This window comes from Bombus bifarius, unplaced genomic scaffold, assembly GCF_011952205.1.
Source record: "Bombus bifarius isolate JDL3187 unplaced genomic scaffold, Bbif_JDL3187 scf7180000007992, whole genome shotgun sequence".
In the NCBI taxonomy this organism is placed as follows: Eukaryota; Metazoa; Arthropoda; class Insecta; order Hymenoptera; family Apidae; genus Bombus; species Bombus bifarius.
Window position 1 is genome coordinate 4239438 of NW_022884373.1, and position 18889 is coordinate 4258326.

The following is an 18889-nucleotide window of genomic DNA, read 5'->3' on the forward strand; positions in this document are numbered from 1 at the left end:
TAATTAACATCTGGCTGATCTAATACCGACTCTTATGGTAATTGCGATCACACTACGGATTACACTGTTCTTAAAGGCTTCAGTTCCTCGAAGAACGTTTCACTTTGCACGATTTCTTACACAATCGCGTCGTGCTACTTGCGAGACACGCTTACCCACAACCGTCCCACCAACACGGACATCCGGATTACGAGCGGTCAGGAAGAATCCTTCGCACAAAGTTTATTTACCGCTTTATGCTCGTTAATCCGTTCGATTAGAAATAGACTAGACTAGAGAGTTTAATCGCGAGCTTCAAGCATCGTAAGCACGAGGCAGAAAGAAATATGCAACGCAAGGTATGGCGACTCGTTGGCACACTTACTTCGATCGGCTCCGATTCCATTGCCCGATTTTCCTACACTTGATCAAATCCTACCGGCCGATAGATCCTCGACACATCTGGTCCATCGTTCTCGTTTACGAATTTTCTTCTAATAGATGGAATTTACGAAGATATTTTTTCTATCTTTCTTTTCTATCTTGACTGGGTGACTTGGTTGAATGGAACACACGCGCGAACTTTTGGTCAGGTAATTAGTTGGATACTTTTTATTCGATTGCGCAATAAATAAATAGTACAAAAGAGGCTGAATGGATGAGTGTGTAGAGAATGAAGAATAATAAATAAACATGCTTCGACAGGGTGTACTTTGGTTTTTTCAGCGTCCGTCCGTGTCGTCGATTTTCCGTCCCATAATCATCGTGGTCCACAACTGATCGTTACATTTTCATCACTATACTGTGTATACGCGTTTCACGTGCAAAACGAATCTCTAAAGCGTCACTTTCGAACATTCTGTCCGTCATGTCTGTCACTACTACCGTGTCGATGTCATTGTCACTGTTGAGAATGGCCGTCTTTGTCTCGTGTGGTATCTCGCGGCACGCTCGTAAAGTCTCTTCGAACGCGGTTTAATTATACTGTATCGGCTTGACTCTCGAAGAAGATCTACGACGAACGGCTCTGTGTACGTGTGTGGAAGATCGATTGGATCAGGACACCCGCGAATCACCGAACAGGTGCGCGTAGCCTCTATACGGAAGATCGTGGTCTTCCTCGCTGAGGGACCGTTTCTTCCGGTAGTGATGGTGGCCGACGTCCTGCGCGTAGACTACGTGATGTCCACCGCCGCTGTCGTGGCTGCTCGCCAACTTCTTCACGGCGACAATCAACGAGAGCATGAGCGCCAGTGCCGACACCATCAACGCCTTCATGGCTAGCAAACCGAGAGCACCGAATCCTAGCGCCGCCATCATCTTGCCTGGAAATCACGAGAATGCTATTAGATAGTCAGCTTTCGAGATCCGGGAAACTGGATAAGGCGTAATTTAAAATGTTTAGCGTTTGACTCTGAGATTTAGATTTAGATAATAGATATTTCTGTAGAGATTCGCGTTTGTATCCTGAAATCTGAAAGTAGATTGATAATCCTATGTGAATGTTGGTGCCTGGATTCTGAGATTCACGTATGGATAAATATCTCTGTGAATGTTGATGCCTAGATTCCAAAGTTTAAGTATGGATAGTTCTATAAACGTCTATGTTCGGACTCTGAAGATTAACTCTAAGCGGACATTTTTAACGATCCTGAGGAATAAGATTCCAGTTTAATGGAGTGAACTTCGAGCTTTTATTCGCGGGAAACTAGTATCAAATGGTACGATTGAAACCTAGAGATTTGTATCATTAATTACGAGAATTTAATTCCAGTTTAAAAAGAAAAAGAAAAACTATTCTTAGCTATCAAAAAACTTACAGATTTCGAAACATGAGACTGCGAGATACTACTCAAACAAGCAACAAGATACTTTCTTTACAACTCTTCCAAAAGCTATAAATTGTACAAGTTACAGAATAAAAATGTATCCAAAGATTCATCTAAAATTCTAATGTATTATATTTAGCGAATCATTTTACCCATCATCAGCGCCAATAGCATTATTCCGCCATTTCCGCCCTTCTTTCCGCCGCCGCCACCACCACCGCCGCCTCCGAATCCACCGCCTCCAAATCCGCCACCACCACCTGCTCTGGCTGAAATTAAAATAAAATTTGTCAAGTATCCGACTCCGTAAAACCACGATTATCGTCCCAAAAATGGAATCTGCAATCAACCTTGATCAGCCGGTAGACTCTCTTGGAGAGCACTCTCGATATTTTGCGGCAAGAAGCTTGGCAGCTTAATTCTGAGTTCTCTTCCCTCCAGAAACTGCATCAGGGTTCCCATATTTCCAAATCCTTTCATGAACCTTCCTTTACGAATGGGACCAGTTCCTGGTACCTCGACCAAACTAACGCCATCAAAGATCTCGATATTAGGCTCCTTGCTAGACTTCTCTAATAGCTGTTGCATGATCTTCCTGACTATCCTAACTCCGTAGCAGGATACAGATACATTTTTGGAGTCCGTTGTGGAGCAGTCGGTCGCAAATCCGCTGAAAGAATCCTTCGTATCGTTGGCGTCCGCGGAGTAGGCCTGTTTCGTGGTAGAAAGTAGGCAAACGATCAGCAGACAGAGGGCCAAACAACGACGTTGCTGTCCGCGTATAGACGCGCTCCTGAACCAATCCATAGTGTCGATCGTAACCACGTCGATCCTCGATTCGAAATTTCCGGTCCGCTAGTAAAACGTCCGTTAAAGTAACAAACTGTTGTGATATCGATCAAACTTCACGATTCGCGGGCAGATACGCGCTAAGAGATTAGAGATGCTACGGAACCTACGGCGGAGGTCCGAGTGTTGCATCTCGTCGGTCTTCAAATCTCATTTATATAGTTGTACGTGCCGGTCGGTGATTGTATTATAAAAAAAGCAACGAGAGCATCGCCACTCGAGACCGGCCAGAGACCATTCTCTTATTCGTGTTGTTGGCCGTGTGCATTAGCCTGCAATTTTTCGTTCGCTCGGCCGATCCTCTCGTAGCTTGTGTTTTTTTAATTCTTGTTTTCGAAGCGTTTTAGAGCGTTACGCCGCGGTTGGCTGAGAGGCCGCTCCAGCGAAGGAGCGAGCAGGCGCGACTAGCTCGCACAACACGAGCTTACGCCTCCACTTCCTATCTCCGTTCATCTTTCACTCGCCTCTCGATTTCTCTCCGTTGCCGGATCCCATACCTCTCATCTTCGCGTCTCTTTTATTCTAGATCAGTAGATATCAGCGTCTTCTGATATCGTACCCTGCCCGCCCCACGTCTCCGGATACGACTTCCTTTCCCTCTTTCCGTGCTTTAGTGGAGCAGAAGAGAACGTGGCCGATTTCGAATCTCTCTATACGCGCGTGCCTGCTCGTTGTTCATCTTTCAATATGCAATTAACGGACAGAGCCACGCAAGTCTCTCGCGTCCGCGCCAGATATTAGCAACCATGAAGTCTGTTTTCCATCGCCCGGGAAACTCATCGTAACACCGTGAATGCAATAAGATAATCACGTGAGACTCTAAACGACGATTGTTTCTGGTTCCGACAGACGGAACCAGCGGGAGGAACGATCGGTCTGGCTCGATCGGCACCGGGCCAGATCGTCGAACAAAACTAGTTCATCTCTGCGCATACCTTTCTCTTCTGTTCCACTTCCCTTCGTGTGCTGCTCGAACGATACACGGTATACATATACGTAACGCCGGCTGGTAGGTATAACTAGGCCCGGTTCGAAATCATTCGCTCGTTCCTTGCCACGACGCCACGCCACACGGACGATCGTGTATCCTTGAAACCCGATCGACGATCGTATGGGACGATTCGCGATCGATTCGAGTCTTCTTCCTTTCTTCGTTTCTTTCTCTTCTTCGTTTCTTTCTCTTCTTCGTTTCTTCTTTCACATTGATTGACTACCGAGGGAATGGGGAGGGTGCGTGAACGTTTCTCGTACTTGGATTTCGCGGATCCTTCAAGGGCGAAGGCGAGCTTCCGCCGCTTGAAACTGGGAAATTAGGAGAAAACTTTTGCGGTAGTTTGGAGGTGTATACCTTGGATTCTTGAATAATAGAAAGTTCATGAAATTATACTGGATTAGGTGGGAAACTATGGGTTTTCAAAAAATTCGTTCGAGATTTCCTTTGAAATTTTGTCACCTATGATCTCTGTCAGAGTAACTCTTCGTCTTCGCAATTTAAAGTTTCATACACCTAGAATTAGAACTATTTTTCTCAATGACATAGCAATTTTAATTAACGAGTAGTTTATTTTTATATCTTTGTTTAAAATGTTCATAGATATCGTTGTAACGTCAGTTCTAAATATTACGGTTCTATAGCATATGAATTTATCTCGATAAAATTCACGCACACGAGTGTTCCCGTTTCTCTGATAAAAAAAGCTAACAGCATTTAATCGATTCCAAGTTTCTCCAGAAACTTCTGTAATCTACCGCAGTGGTAGGGAGGGTGTTAGAATTTATCGCGGAGACGTTTTCTCCTTTCGATAGGCGAAATGTGTGTCGACACGGGGCAATCGATCATTCACAGACTCGTCGACACCGTTAACGCTCCTTCGACATCCTCCTGCGTCGGCAATAAGAAGATCCGATCGATACATCTAGATACTTTCTCCTCTCGCGACGAATTTCTCCGAATCCGGCGAAAACACGCTTCCGAAAAGAAACCAGGCCACGAATTTTCGATCGAGGAACGTATCATAATTACGATCATACGGGATAATAAAAAACAGACTAAAATATTAACTTTTAACAAGCATTTGTAATTCCTTTAACGTGGAATATGTGACATTTCGTTTCGATTAAAAAATTATCAAAATTAACTCAAGGCTGATTTAATTATCGAACTTTAATAATTAATAAATAATCAGGAAGTGTATATCGTGGTCGTTTGGAAAACGTATTTTCTATTTCGATTATATAACAGTTAGATCAAATCATATAAACTTTGAATCTCCAATTTGAAAAATTAATTCATCATTTTTCATGATCATATGATACGATTGACCCACGTGTCGATTTTTTCCGACTTACGAGCATCGGTAACTGGGTCAACGATGACGGCCACCTCTCTCCCGTACCCGAAACCGAAAGTTGATGTCACAGTGAGAGAGGAAGGGATAGAGAGATTCTTTCTCCTGAGTGTCCCTTATCGAGCCTTCATCTCCTTTCCGATCCTTCCCAATCGAGGTGGAGAAAGCGGCTACCGCGAAACGAGGACAACTTATTCGAATGAGAGAGATACTTTGTACATCGCGGTCCTCCGGTAGTTTTCCCTTCGTTCCGGTCATCTTTGACATCTCCGAAAGTTGACATTCCTCAGAGTGGGGAACGCCTCGAGGCGTCGAGAATTTGAGGTATGGGAGCCTGAGAACATTTGTGCTTTTGTGAACGATGGCGTTGAAAAGTAATTTTTAATCTTTTTCCAAAAATCCCTCACTTGAAAGTTATGGAAAGCCTGCATATTTTTATATCTTTCTAATACTAATTTTTATTTTTATTTTTTAGAGGTCTAGGAAATGGCAATTATTTGTTTGAATAATCGAGAAGATATTTTCAGTGAATTGACAGATTTAGAAATTTGAGATGCTTCTAAAAAAAAAGATGATACTAAATCAAATTTCTAGGATAAGCCGACGCCGTCGTCACACTTGATGTTAAAGTCCCGCTAAGTTCCGCAAAGCGAAGCACGACGTGACGAATACCACGAGACATTCGACATATTTTTACAATCGAACAGCTAGAAATACGCCATCCAACTTTCATATAGTCGATGCTACGTCTAATCGTACATAAATAAATTCTACAACGGTTAAGTTTTCTCTGTGTACTTTATATACTGGAAATAAATGATGACGATTGTTTTCCATCCAAATGTTTTGAATGAACATTCCTACATTTTTAATTACACTCCACCGGTAAATTGTCAATTAGTGAAATCATAAAGATTCTCAAACGGACTCGATTTAGATTTCCAAACGGTAAACAGACCAAGGATAACGAACTATTTAGTTCGTTAATTTTTCATGATAGTATAAAATACCTCAAGAATGTGAACATGAAATACTTGCGTCGAATTGAATATCCTTTTTCGTTCTTAAGATCCCTAGAAAAAATGGCAATCTTGTTTAGCGAAGCTACTTAACGAGTTCCGTTGCCACGTTCTTATTCGGATTTAATCATAATTGCTGTGCATAATAGCTGTAATAAATAATGATAAAATGACACGTGTATCTAAACGTGTAATTTCTATCGCTACTCACAAGTACCGTAATTCAAGCTAATAGTCCACAATTAACAACTTACCTTTTCTTTCTGGTTGGGAAAAGAAATAATTGAATTGTGTGTCACCTGTCTCTCTCGCAATGATTTTTAAATTACGTGAAAATACGCGAAGAACGAAAACTCGCACGACTCGTTTACCAAGAAGCGATAATAATAAATTAGATAAAGCACTTTTCAGAATTCAATGACCTTTTTTATCTTTTTACACGCAGTACTATTTTGTTTATTATTATTTTAGTTATTTTCAAAAAAGAAGAGGAAAATAAATATCGGACTAATTTTTTACACAGGATTAACCAGGCATACACGTTTTATAAAAAACAATAAATATTTATTTATACAAATAAAATATGACATAAACAAAACATTATTGTACAATCTGCATCCAGTGATGGTGGAACGGGCGAATAAGTTAATCATAAATTAATGGATAAATAAAGTATAGTTACAGAGGGAGTATGCAGCAGTCCGTTTTCGCGCGTCCGTAATTTTCCGTCTCTATGGGAGCGTCTCGTTCGTCCGTAAGTTATCTACGATCGTGATTCGACTTTCTAATAGCTCGTGAGTATGCGATTCATCGCTAGAAGTCAATAGAACGACAAATACACACGAATTATGCCATCGTGTCATTTTAAGCAATCCATTAAATAGTCGAAATCTTTGTTTAAGTTCTTTTTGTCCAAAGTACACTGTGTCGCATGCCGTCTATGTCTATTGTCCGTCCACAGTCAAGAAAGGAAGATCACCGTTGAAAAAGGTAGAAGAATAGACCAAGTAGGAAGGTAAAGTTCGAGAGACGAGAAATAAAAAAAATGAAGAAGATAGAAAAAAGAGTGACAGAGAGGAATTAGATACTAAATCTAACGGCAAGAGAGTGTTGGCAAGAATCAGTGGATCTGACAAGGTCTAAGAGATAGCAGACGGTGTCATCAGGTACCACGAATTCGAATCCACGGGTCTAACACCTCGACTCACTTCGCGTGCGCCGAGTAAGCTAGATCGTGAGCGTCTGTCTGTCCGGAAATCGGACCTTGACCATGGAAAGTTCTAGCCCAGCCGCTGGAATAGCTGTCCCCGTGTCCATGATCCAACGTGTGACTGGAAGTGTGATGAGGATGAGCGACCACCTCGTAAGTCACGTGCTTCTGTTGCGAGAACAGTTTCTTCAGACCGATTATACCGGCCAGTAAAAGAGCGATCTTGGAAAGGAGCAACGCTTTGCCGACAAGTAACGCGAGCGCCTTGAAGGCCAGACCACCGATCAGACCGATCTTCAGCACCGCTGCCGCGATCAACGGACCCATGTTATTGTTCTTCTTTCCGCGACCTGAAAGTTGGATGTTGGATGAGCCTGTGATGTCACTTTCCACGAGGAAGGCAAAACGCTTAAGACTTTCTATGGCAATAAAATCTGGCGAGGCGTGACAAGATTGCTACATCGAAGGATTTGTATTTGAACGTAATCAGAAAACAAAGAGTAAAAGTCAAGATGAACGATGTAGGTGTCAAAGGTAGAAATCTCTTGTTCTAAGATGAAAAGGAAAAGTTTCGGATGAAAGAAAGTCTTTAGATCTCACGAAGAACAGTTCTCTATAAATGGATTCGTTAGTCTTTTGGATGGAAAAAAAGATTATTTCGTTTCTACCACCACCTTAAATTTTACATCCTAAGTGTCTATTATCTATGAATAGCAAAAATATTATTACCATCCTGCACTGGAATATTGTCCGCCCTTTCGATGGACAAGCCAAGATTCAACGATCCGTTCTCATCCTCCGAAGCGGAAACAACTACGTCATCTTCCGGTAGAATTCTCCATTTGATACTTCTAGACTTGATGAACGCATACACCTTGTTGGCGACAAGGTCGAGGACCTCAGACTCATCGTCGTTGCTTCTGCCAGCTTCGAACGTAATCACCTCCTCGGAGGCTTGGCTGGTTTTTCTGATCTCGATATCGTCTGTCAGCTCGATCGACGCCTTCTTCAGTAGCTTGTTCATGTAGGTAACCAACTTCAACATCACGCAGCTGCTCATGTCGTTTTGCGAGCACTTGGAGTTAAGCTTTCGAAGCAATTCCTCCTCGTACTTGGCCCGATCCGTTAGCGTCACAGACTGCTGCTCGAGCACGCTAATCTTGTCGAGCTTCTCCAATGGTGTCGCCAGGCACATAGCCAGCCACGAGATCGGCAACAATAGCAGAATAATCTTCATCTTGTTTTTCTGTAAAAACGCGTACAATTTAGTTATAAATAGTAATTCGATTCTTCTTTGACAGTGGTGATTCTGTTTGTTGAGTTTGACAAACAATGAATTCTAAATTTGACTCTAGAAGAATGTTTCTAAATTATTAATTAACTACATCATTGACTCGAAGTAAGGCGAACAACGTAACTGTATTCGCCGGAATATAGGACTCTCACGAAAGTTCAAAACAGAGAGACAAAAATCACAGAGGAATAAAACTAGTTGCTTAGTTAACGATAAAGAAACAAACAAAAAGGTACAGATGACCGGAATGAAGGTACCCACCAATGTTTCGATCGTCCGATTAGGAGAACAGAAGCTGGGAGTCGAGGCCACGCTACCGAGAGACGGCACCTCTTGCCTGTCCCTTCCTGTTTGAGCTTATCGCTGGGCAGAGGTGTCCCTTGACGGTGTGGTGTCACCCGATGCGTGGATCGAGCGTAGCGAGTATTCTGAACCTATCGTCGCGCCCCAACCACTTTATATACCTAGACGACAGGCCGAAGTTGCGTATGCGAAAACGTGGTACACAAGCACCACCTTCCTACGGGAGGCGCGGAAACCTACAACATACACGGGGGCGGGTGGTGCCCACTTTTGCCTTTGATACGAGCTGGCTGGCTGACTGGTCGACACGGTACCAGGTGGTGGGATCCATCGTGCACGAACTACCTCCTTCTACGCGACTCGATCTCGCTGAAAAGAGCACCGACCCGAGAGATCCCAAGGCGAGGGCTCGCTTATCCGCAAACTGGTTCCCCCTTTGCCGGACACCTTCGGATACGCCATCGACGGAGATCGACCGCCGTCGAGTCGTTTGTTGCCGTTTTACGTACACAAACGCGCAGATTCCTGGACGCGTAGGGACCAGCCACGACCCACCGCGAGAACCGTGTCACGGATGTGGAGCACGCACGCCAGCGGCCGAATGAGCAGCCGCTTGCGGGCGCAATAACTGCGACACGATCCGTCGATGCTATCAGTAACGTCTCGATCACGATCTTTCGCATCGAGCTATTGATGAGTTTGTCCAATATTGATAATAATGTTTATAGTGTATGATAGTTATTTGGAATCTTGGTTGTTGGTAGAGTATGTTAGGGCTGGGTTTGATCTATGATGCTCGAATGCTACTTGGGTGATACTTTAGATCACTTGAACGCTAACTTGGCTATGGTACTTGAACTGTTTTTTTCAATATTAATTTATGGATCATAATTTATGGATTATATATTCATAGGTTTGAGGAAGTGTTAGTAGAAGATTCGAGGGATGAATTTGACATGAGAAGATTCGGATGCTAACCGGGTGGTAATTTGAGTCGCTTGAACGTTAACTTGGGATTACTGCACGCTGCTTGAATATATTGTTCTTGAATATGAATTTATGGATCAGGATATATCGGAGGAAATCTGAAAACATAATCATTTTCCGGATGTAAATGGTATTCGGCTAACGATCATTATCGCTCATCATCTTTTCACCTACTGATTTTTCGGGCAGAGAGCGTAGAACACGCACGTAGGATGCGTAAACAACTGTTGAAGTCGGAACTGGCGGGGAAAACACGATTTATCAATGCCATTTCACGGACTCTTTACTCGTATAATTCGTGGGCTCGACCTTTTTATTTCTCGTCAGTTTTCCCGACTTTTCCTCTTGATTCGTTATACCGGCAATTAAAATGAATTCACGAACAAAAGAATGACGCGACACGTGCACGGAAGCGATTCCGTGACTACGGGCAAGCGAGAACTCGAATCGAGGTGAAAAACACGCTAGAAAGCAACGGGCCAGCGTTATATTACGCTCGTAAAGAAAGTAAATATCGCGGCACCGCGTGCCGTAACAAGAAACAATTACGCCAGGAAGAAGGCGTGTGTGACGAAGTGTGCCAAGTTCGAACCCCGTGTGCTCGTGAGACAGTACAACTTTGTGCAGGTGACTTTGTTCACCTGATTTCCTAAGAAAGAAAAGCTTCGACTTTGGATGTTTTTAAAGAAGTCCTTGAAAAATTCAAGTCCTCGTCACATAGGTATAATTAATAATTAAAAAACTCGATTACCTAACTTTTGTGGAATTAAAACAATACTTTCGAATATTAAATTTTAGATAGAAGATACATTTCTATTTATATAAAAATAGATAATAGAAATGAAAGATATTTGTCGCGTGTATTAAACATGTCTTCCTGGATATTAAAACATTTTTCTGACTCGAAAGAATTATGCTAGAAAGCTGGAGCTAGAATTTCTGCGTGTACATCTCTCATAACGTATAGTTTTGTATAAGAACAGTTAGTCGTTTTTAACGTTATTGCCGAGATCGAACGATCGCTAAGCGATATCGCGAGTTCATCTTGGGTTTGTCTCGTCGAGATCGGATCGGCCAGAGAGAAGGGGAGGAAGCATGCGGAAAAACAACGATATCCGCTTTTCATTCTTGAACCGGGGACGGTTCCTAATACAAGTTGTTTTCGCGAACGGCAAACAAGTGGTCTATTCACGAGCATTGATATCGAACAGTAGATCGATCGAAAATTACATCTGTATTTCAAATGTCCAAATTTTCACGTTTTCACGTTTTCAAACATTAAACTATTACAATGTTGAAGTACTTAAAATATCAATTGCTCTAACTGTTGCAAACATTTGGACTTGAAACTTTCCAATATTCCGAACTTTCAAATATTCAAATTCGCTAAGATAATCGGTCAACCTCTCAATAAATCACATAGTGAAACTAAATTCCAGCAATAGAATTTTAATTCGATTGCCAAGCCAGCGATCAACCTACGAAATCTAAAACGAGCCACTGGAGTATCATTGGCTCTGCAATTTACATTACACACTTGAAATTGCGTTGGACTCGTCGTCAACTGGTTGTTCTATATTTCTCATCCATTTTTCAGCGCCCTGCCACCGAAAACTCGGACACCGTTCAGAAATGACGAAACCTAAACTAGCCGGAGGCCCGATCGACGAAACAACCGGTGTTAAAAAAACAACGAAAAGTATGCCGCCGTGGAATCGTATATGGTAACCGATTATTCGACGTCGACTCGATCTCACAGTCCCCGGAAGGTGTTTTGATACGGACCGTTACATCGAATTCCAATCGGACGATTCGTCAGAACCCGGGGCCGTCTTGCCATCCAGACGGCGTGGGTGACCGGTTTTCAAAGAAATCCACAAGTTCAATTTAGAGCCTCATATTATACTAATAGATATTTTTCGTTACTTGCATATTCGTGCATATTCGTATTTTTATCAAGATAGCTAAGCCTAAGTGGTTTTCATAAAAAGATATTTGTCTATACCTAGTACATAGCATCACGAGTACTACGTTTTAGATATTTTATATTCACCTAGATCCTACGTGCATTCTGCTAATTCTTACATCTTAAAACTTCTCCGGTAATAACTATACTACGAATGTTTATGCGAATTTATGTCTTTATGAATAGAAATGAAGAAATAGAGTCTAGATTCGGATGTGTTTTATCTAGTGAGTGTTGTAACCAATATGGTGTGTTTGATTTTATATACTTTTATAGATGTCATAAATTTCTCCATACTGTTTCCATGTCACGGATTTCATCGTGATAAGAGACGTAAAACGAAAATTTCGGTACTAAAAGTAAAGAAAAGAGGAAGTACAATGTGATAAAATGCAGACCGACACAGTTATACGTTGAAATGCCATCAGATATGCGGAGGAATATTTCATTTCCAGCATCGATTAATATCTCTGCCAAGTCCAACCACGACAATCTAATAGAAAACCGTGTCCGGTACATCTGTCTTTCGGAAACGTCTATTACGCTAAAAGCCCCGCGTTCTATCTCGCGAAATTCGACTAACGAACCAGAATAACCAGAAGGTACATCAATTATAATCTACCAGGTAAAAGCAGACACACTTTCGTGTCAAAGTCTCATTCATCTAACGCGTACGTAAATACATATACATCATATCGCACTCTACATCTTCTATCGCAGATCTTAATCCATCGACGAAGGACCGTTCTCCGGAGCAGAGCTAGCTAGCTAGCTAGCTAACAGAAGAGGAATTTAATTCTTCGCCTAATCGAACAAAAAATCACGAACGATCACGTGCGATCCCTCGTCGATTTGCATTGCTCGAGCGCCTTTGATATCTACCTGTTTCGTTAACTTTCTCCCAGGTAACCTTGTTCCCCCATTTTTTTTTTCCTTCGCACGTTACCGTTCGTATCGGCGATTTAGCGCAACTTGGTTCCGCGGCTCGGTCGACCGTGCCGTACGGGAAATTTCGCTTCCCTCCGCGCCACCCCTTCGAATCCATGCGTGTATCAAGGTCACGATAGCCACTGTTCGATCGGAAGACCATCAACGACCTTGATTTCAAGTCGTCAATATCAATCAAGGAGATTCGTATAGGCGACGTCGTCCTGTATTAATGGTCGGTAGTTTAAAAGTGAAACTAGGAGCATTTTCACGCGTTCAGATGGTTGACGCGCGACTTGGATCGTAATTCCGGATGAAAAGATCTATAACAACAGTAGAACGGATCTGTCGTCTTTCAGGACTCGAGATTGCGACCGCAGAAGCGGATCGGAAACGACGATCGCGACTTTTTTTCAAGATACTCGACAAAAGTGAATAGTAACGTGGGATTAATTGGCGACATAAATAAGTTTTAAAATTACTTCTCTGTAAAAAAAAAAAGAAGAAAAATGGGAAGTGTGACTTACCGTGTTCTTCTCTCGCGGTTTTCATAAGAAGAAAGACATTTGAATGATTATAGAAACTGTATTCAGTCAAACCTACATTTAGTTCTGATTAATTCTCCACACTCGGGCTAATCTTCGATCACCCTGAAGAATCTGAGGAATCGAGTGTCGCACGTGTAACGGAAATGCGGGATTTCATCGTTCGTACAAACTGGTTTGCAAAATCGGTTCTTTTTGCCAGGCAATACGCCATGACTTTCCGTGTTTTCCGTGTATTAGCTGGGGACGGCGGGCCGCTTCCGGTCTTCTGATCGAATGAGGCCACTTGGTCAACAGGTCCGTTCCATCCGATTCTCTGGATCGCGAGTGAGAATCGCATCGAACCGGTTGCCGCGTGCATGCTTGTTCCTCCTTTTCAAGCATACGAAGGAAAGAAAGAGAGAAAAAATCAAGCGTGATCCTTGCGACAAGATTTTCACGCGATTCGAGGCGCTTGTCACGGGATTGTCGCGCGGAGAAAAGAGGGAAGAGACGCGTGAACCACGCTGAAACGTCTATCGACATGAAAGAGGCGAATGGAAGAACTTGCCGTTTGATCGGGAGTATTATTACTGTAACTCCACTGCTTCTCCGTCAATACGTTGGAAATGTTAACGAGAGAAATTGTGTCTTAAGGAAGGGATGGTAATGTAAGCGACAACGTAGAAATTAATATTATCGATGGGACAATTAACATGGCTTTCGATGACACACTATTTTCTGCTAACTCGAAGGATGAAACGTAGAGAAATTTTATTCGTAGAATAATTCATTGAGCTACGCTTTACAGAGCTTTCAATATCAGATTTTAATGTAATAAATTCGATCTTTTAATTAGTCATCTAAAATTAGATAATTTATTGTAAAAGAAAAGAAATCGTAGGTGAAGTTTGAATTTCATATTTACATGATTAATTGAGGTATACTTTGATAAGTTTTTATAGTAGACTTTAACGTCGTGAATTTAGATTTTTATTTAGAAGACATTGAAGACTGACTGTTAATTATTTATGAGTATAGCCCCGGATATTTCAAAAGAGAGGAGTAGCAATAAACTATGAGAAGTGCGTGCTTCTCTTCGTTTCTCGTACTTCCTCAAGAACATCGTAATTCACATCAATGTGCGAAATCTATAAAATCAGAAACTGAATCTGATCTTCTTTACGATATTGGTAGTGTCGTGACCTTATTTTCCAGCGACTTCCGGCTCGAAAAACTTATGATGAACTATAGAAATGAAGAAAAAGGGGTAACAAGGTAATGTGATATTTACGGAACGTTGTACCGCTCTCGAATGATTTCCCATTGAGAAATATATCGATAGAACGATAACCATATCTTTGATTAAACTAACAAATTTTGACAATCTTATAATAAATGTAAACATTAATTCACATGAACGTAGTACAAAAATAAGGAATTGAAAAATTAAATGAATCAAGTCGATGAATTTGTTCGCATCGACCTACTATTCATTATTTTCGTTTCACTATACCTATTAGCTAAGAAAACTGCAATCGACAATGTTATTATTCCACCTCTGGTCAAGATTTCATTTTTCATGTCCAATGACCCAATTTTATTGCAATTTCCGTTTCATTGTATTGTTATCGTAATGCAACACCAAATCAACTACAGACTAATAGAAAATCAGAAGCATCGTTATTATCAGAGAAATTGTTTTACATAAATGGAGACATGTAGATACTTTTGGCGAAATTGATGTTGAAATTTTATTAATGTTGACATTAATATCGAAATCCGATTCAATATTCTATTTTATTGTCATATAATTTTGTATTATAGATAATACTTATCAAATTATAAATAATAATATCAAATTATGAAATTCGTACAGAAAACGATTCAATTTATTAATAATAACTAATTATATTATAAAGCTAGACTTACAAACCTTTAAACGGCGTACACAATAAATAATAGCACACGTATAACATAAGAATAGTACTTTCCATTGATCATGCAAGTATCTACATTCGCACTTCAGTAATATATACAGAACTTAATAGATCAATTAAAAGTTTCGCCTATTATAACCAAAAACATGGCTGATCAGCTAGAGCTTGTACACCAGCTAGAGCTTGGCTGTTCAACAATGGCAACGCGTCCCAGCATAATATAATTTCTAATCTAGGAAGAGAGCTTGTGTCGTAAATTTTCATATCGAAAATTTACATATAAATTCTTACGAATTAGAGTTTCTCAAAAATTTCTTATCTCAAAGACTTTAACGCGATCATATAAAGATAGAAATGGTTATAATCAACGCAAATATCATAATACTATCAGGTCCTTTAACATTAAGAAAGAGAGCGAAGAAAGGCAATGTAAAACAATTTTTTAAATTGAGTGTTTTTATGATTGGTATTGCCGATAGCCTCGATAAGCAAGATCCTGACCAAAAGATACGCTGCTATCTCTGTGATATCCACTTGCATACTCGAGACCATGGTGGTCATCCTGTTCAGGATAAAGATAACTATTGGAATTTTCTTTGTAATAAGGATAAGCTATACCGCTCTGACTATACACTGGTGGATGATAACTCTGCGTGAGTGGCTTGTACAACTTGAAAAATCCAATTAGACCAGGTATCACAATGGCTAAGAAACCGAGGAATTTCTTGAAAGACGCTAAACCCAGGATCAGAGGTAGAAACAGGAGTAACTTCAATTTGAAGAGCTTTAGTACGATGAGCATTGGAATAAGGAGTTTCTTCAATTGATGACGGGCTGTTAGGAGAAAAAATGGAATTAATGATATGCGTAAGGATAGTATTATAATGATATTATAATGATATAATATTATATAAATAGAATAAAATTAATAATAGTTAGTAATAGTACTAATTAGTAAAGAAGCTGAAAAAGGGATACAATTTTTGTTGGAGATGGACTCACAGAAGAGAGTGTCTTTTTTATTCTCAAGAGTGTCAATTTCGTCGGCAATTTCATCCAAAAACCGTGGAGCGTACACTTCATTTTCTCCAGTTTCTTCGGAAGGGATGTGTAACTCGATAGCCACGGTTTTCACGAATTTTTCCGCCTTTCTAAGAACGAATTTCATCAGTTGATCCCATTCAGAGTCGCTAGATCTGAAATGATAAAAGTATTAGTAAAGAGAAATTTTGCGTCGTATCGATCTCAGAGGAAACTACGTAGACGTTCTTAGAATAAATTTCACCTTGATTCCCCAGAATATTCGTACGGCTGACGATTGACTTCCTGTACCACGTCCCTGGACATTCTAACAACCTTTACATAATCATTCAGGTCGTAATGAGAGTGATCAAAGAAATCGGAGAAATAACTCAAAGCCTGAGATTTGAAACATTCCGCCAGGTCGCCGTTTAAGCAGCCTTGATTTATTTTCGCTATGTATGGATCTACATTTCGTCCTGTGCCTAGACCGATCCAGTCGAAAAGTCCTTTACCTTGACGCGTTTTATTGAAAACGACCTGCTCTTGCGGCTCTTGCGGCTCTGGCGGCTCTGGCACGTGGTTCTCTGGAATTATAAATTCAAATATTATTATATAATAATTATAACGTTGCTATTCTAATAAATAGCTTGCTTTTAAATCTCATTTTACAGATATCTCAACATTGACGGTTCTTTAAACGTGTCACTCTTCTAGCAAACTGACGACAGATATTTCTTACAATTATATCCATAAATCAACTTCTACTTTAATTTTAAAGTAAACATTCTTTATTTCAAATATGAAATATCTTACCGCGCGCTTCCGAGCGCTCATAGGAAGTTCCATCCTCAAAGGTAACCGATAGACAGGGTACCAACAGCGTCAACAACAGCACCAGACCGTGTGTTACCAGCAATTGCACTAGTCGCATGCTTCTCACCTGAATGTTGTACCTGCAGTCACGTTTCTTTATCGACACTAGTTTCACGTGAAACGCTCGTCAAACAATATCCCTCGATACGTCATTCACACGAAACAAAGAACCAAAACGAACAAACGAATTATTGACGGATACCGTAGCGCCATTCGCGTTCTGTCAAAATAGCTGCGCCTTGTTCGATTCACAATCAAAAACAGAGAGCAGCGAATAATTTCGAATGAAAAATGGATAGCTATCTCTTACCAGACTCCATCAACCGACTGGATCCCGGCACGACATCGTTTCACGATTTAGTGGAAAAAAGAACGCTGGTCGCGATTCACGAACCGTAGTCGAGTGTCTGGCAGAGACCAACTTCGATCGTAACCGCGCGGTAGATATCGAAGTGCCGTTACCTCGACGAACCAATCCGGAGTCCTGGTTCAAAGGAACCGGGTCCATAACCTTGTATTCCGGTCGCGCGTCCATAGTATTTGTTACGCCGATCACGCACTCTCTTTGATCGAGCGCCAAATTTTCCAGCCACCAAACTTAATTATGATTAATTTTTTTCGACTCTACAATACGTTGAACGATCTCGTGGAAACCTTTGTTATTTTACAAATAATTGCGAAATACAAATACAGCGAACGATATGTTATTTCTTAATCATTAGGGGTTAATCTTCGTTAGACCTTAATATTTCGTGGGATTTTGCAAGATTCAACTTCGAAGACTTGATTCGTACATCGATATTACAACCCTTAATCTATGTAAACGTTACATCTTCTTATAATTCCAATTACATAATAATCTAACTCCATAAGCATTTCACGTGTGATCATCAGACTACGAGATTTATACAAATTTATATTTTTATAAAAAGCCAAAAGAATAGAACCTACGTGAAGATACGTTTTTAAGTGCATAAAAGTCCGCAACTCAGTGACCACAAAATTCCACTGACGAAACAAATTTCAATAATTCATTCCATTATTTTAAACCAAACCACTTTTCGTTTACTAAACCGGTACTAAAATATTAACCTTATCACGATGTTACCGCAATGGCCATGCTTCAACCACAACAACAAAATTACACTGTCAAATTAATATCATTCTGGAAGAGACTACACAAATTACAGTCGCGAGCGCGACTCTCACCTTTTCGACGGAGATGCAGGATAGAACGAGATCACAGCTAATAACACCGGAGGATGAACTTAGAGCAATGCGATGCATCCGCTCGCATCTGATCACTTCATTTATATGAACGAGCGTTCATACAGGGTACAGTGAAAGGGGAAGGATGTGGGTTGACGCGGGAGCAGAGGGAAAAAAAGACGTAAAAAAAATCAAAAGTGAAAGTGGTCCCCGGATATAGGACCGGAACCGGGCGGTTTTGAACAAAGAGGGACGAGCAGGAGCGACGAACGAAACAGAGTCGTTGGACTTTCCTTCGTAATCCATGATCGAGCGTGCGTCATCGCTCTGCCCCTTTCGTTTTCTCTCGTGTCCAGCGCACGCGTACATAGTACGTGTGTTTGTGTCTTCTGTTTGATCATCCTTTCTTGGAACCATTCTACAGGTAACAGCTTCCTCGAGCTTCTGCGGCAATTAAAATTTCACCAAGACACATAATTTTTTAGGTTATCGATTGCGCACGTAGAACGTTTAGTTTATGTAACTCTCTTGCTTATAGTAAATAGAACAATTTCTAGAAGAGAAAGAAAAGATCGTAGCGCATTCACAGCGTTTTATTCACGCACTGTA

The 18889-nt window shown here is 40.9% G+C and overlaps 2 protein-coding genes across 2 annotated transcripts; both read right to left on the reverse strand.

Moving 5' to 3' along the window:
* Positions 1–963: 963 nt before the first annotated feature.
* Positions 964–8471, reverse strand: LOC117205759. The gene is made up of 5 exons (XM_033444468.1): positions 7964–8471; positions 7233–7584; positions 2159–2601; positions 1961–2077; positions 964–1304 (listed from the first exon to the last, which is right to left on the reverse strand). Exons 1-5 carry the CDS (start codon positions 8469–8471, stop codon positions 1036–1038), a joined length of 1689 nt encoding a protein of 562 aa, XP_033300359.1. The 3' UTR covers positions 964–1035.
* A 6718-nt stretch (positions 8472–15189) lies between these two features.
* On the reverse strand, positions 15190–17545 carry LOC117205658. Its single transcript, XM_033444298.1, has 5 exons — positions 17382–17545; positions 17012–17151; positions 16461–16782; positions 16178–16371; positions 15190–16009 (listed from the first exon to the last, which is right to left on the reverse strand). Exons 2-5 carry the CDS (start codon positions 17127–17129, stop codon positions 15633–15635), a joined length of 1011 nt encoding a protein of 336 aa, XP_033300189.1. The 5' UTR covers positions 17130–17151; positions 17382–17545; the 3' UTR covers positions 15190–15632.
* Positions 17546–18889: the final 1344 nt, after the last annotated feature.

What these genes read in the sequence shown, in the direction of transcription:
- LOC117205759 (XM_033444468.1), bottom strand. Translation starts at nt 8,471, where the DNA reads ATGAAGATTATTCTGCTATTGTTGCCGATCTCGTGGCTGGCTATGTGC. An exon ending in CAATATTCCAGTGCAGGATG is followed by an intron (nt 7,585 to 7,963) that starts GTAATAATATTT and finishes TCCAACTTTCAG; the next exon opens with GTCGCGGAAAGAAGAACAAT. An exon ending in GCTATTGGCGCTGATGATGG is followed by an intron (nt 1,305 to 1,960) that starts GTAAAATGATTC and finishes CGTGATTTCCAG; the next exon opens with GCAAGATGATGGCGGCGCTA.
- LOC117205658 (XM_033444298.1), bottom strand. Translation starts at nt 17,129, where the DNA reads ATGCGACTAGTGCAATTGCTGGTAACACACGGTCTGGTGCTGTTGTTG. An exon ending in TGAGCGCTCGGAAGCGCGCG is followed by an intron (nt 16,783 to 17,011) that starts GTAAGATATTTC and finishes TTATAATTCCAG; the next exon opens with AGAACCACGTGCCAGAGCCG. An exon ending in TAAAAAAGACACTCTCTTCT is followed by an intron (nt 16,010 to 16,177) that starts GTGAGTCCATCT and finishes TTCTCCTAACAG; the next exon opens with CCCGTCATCAATTGAAGAAA.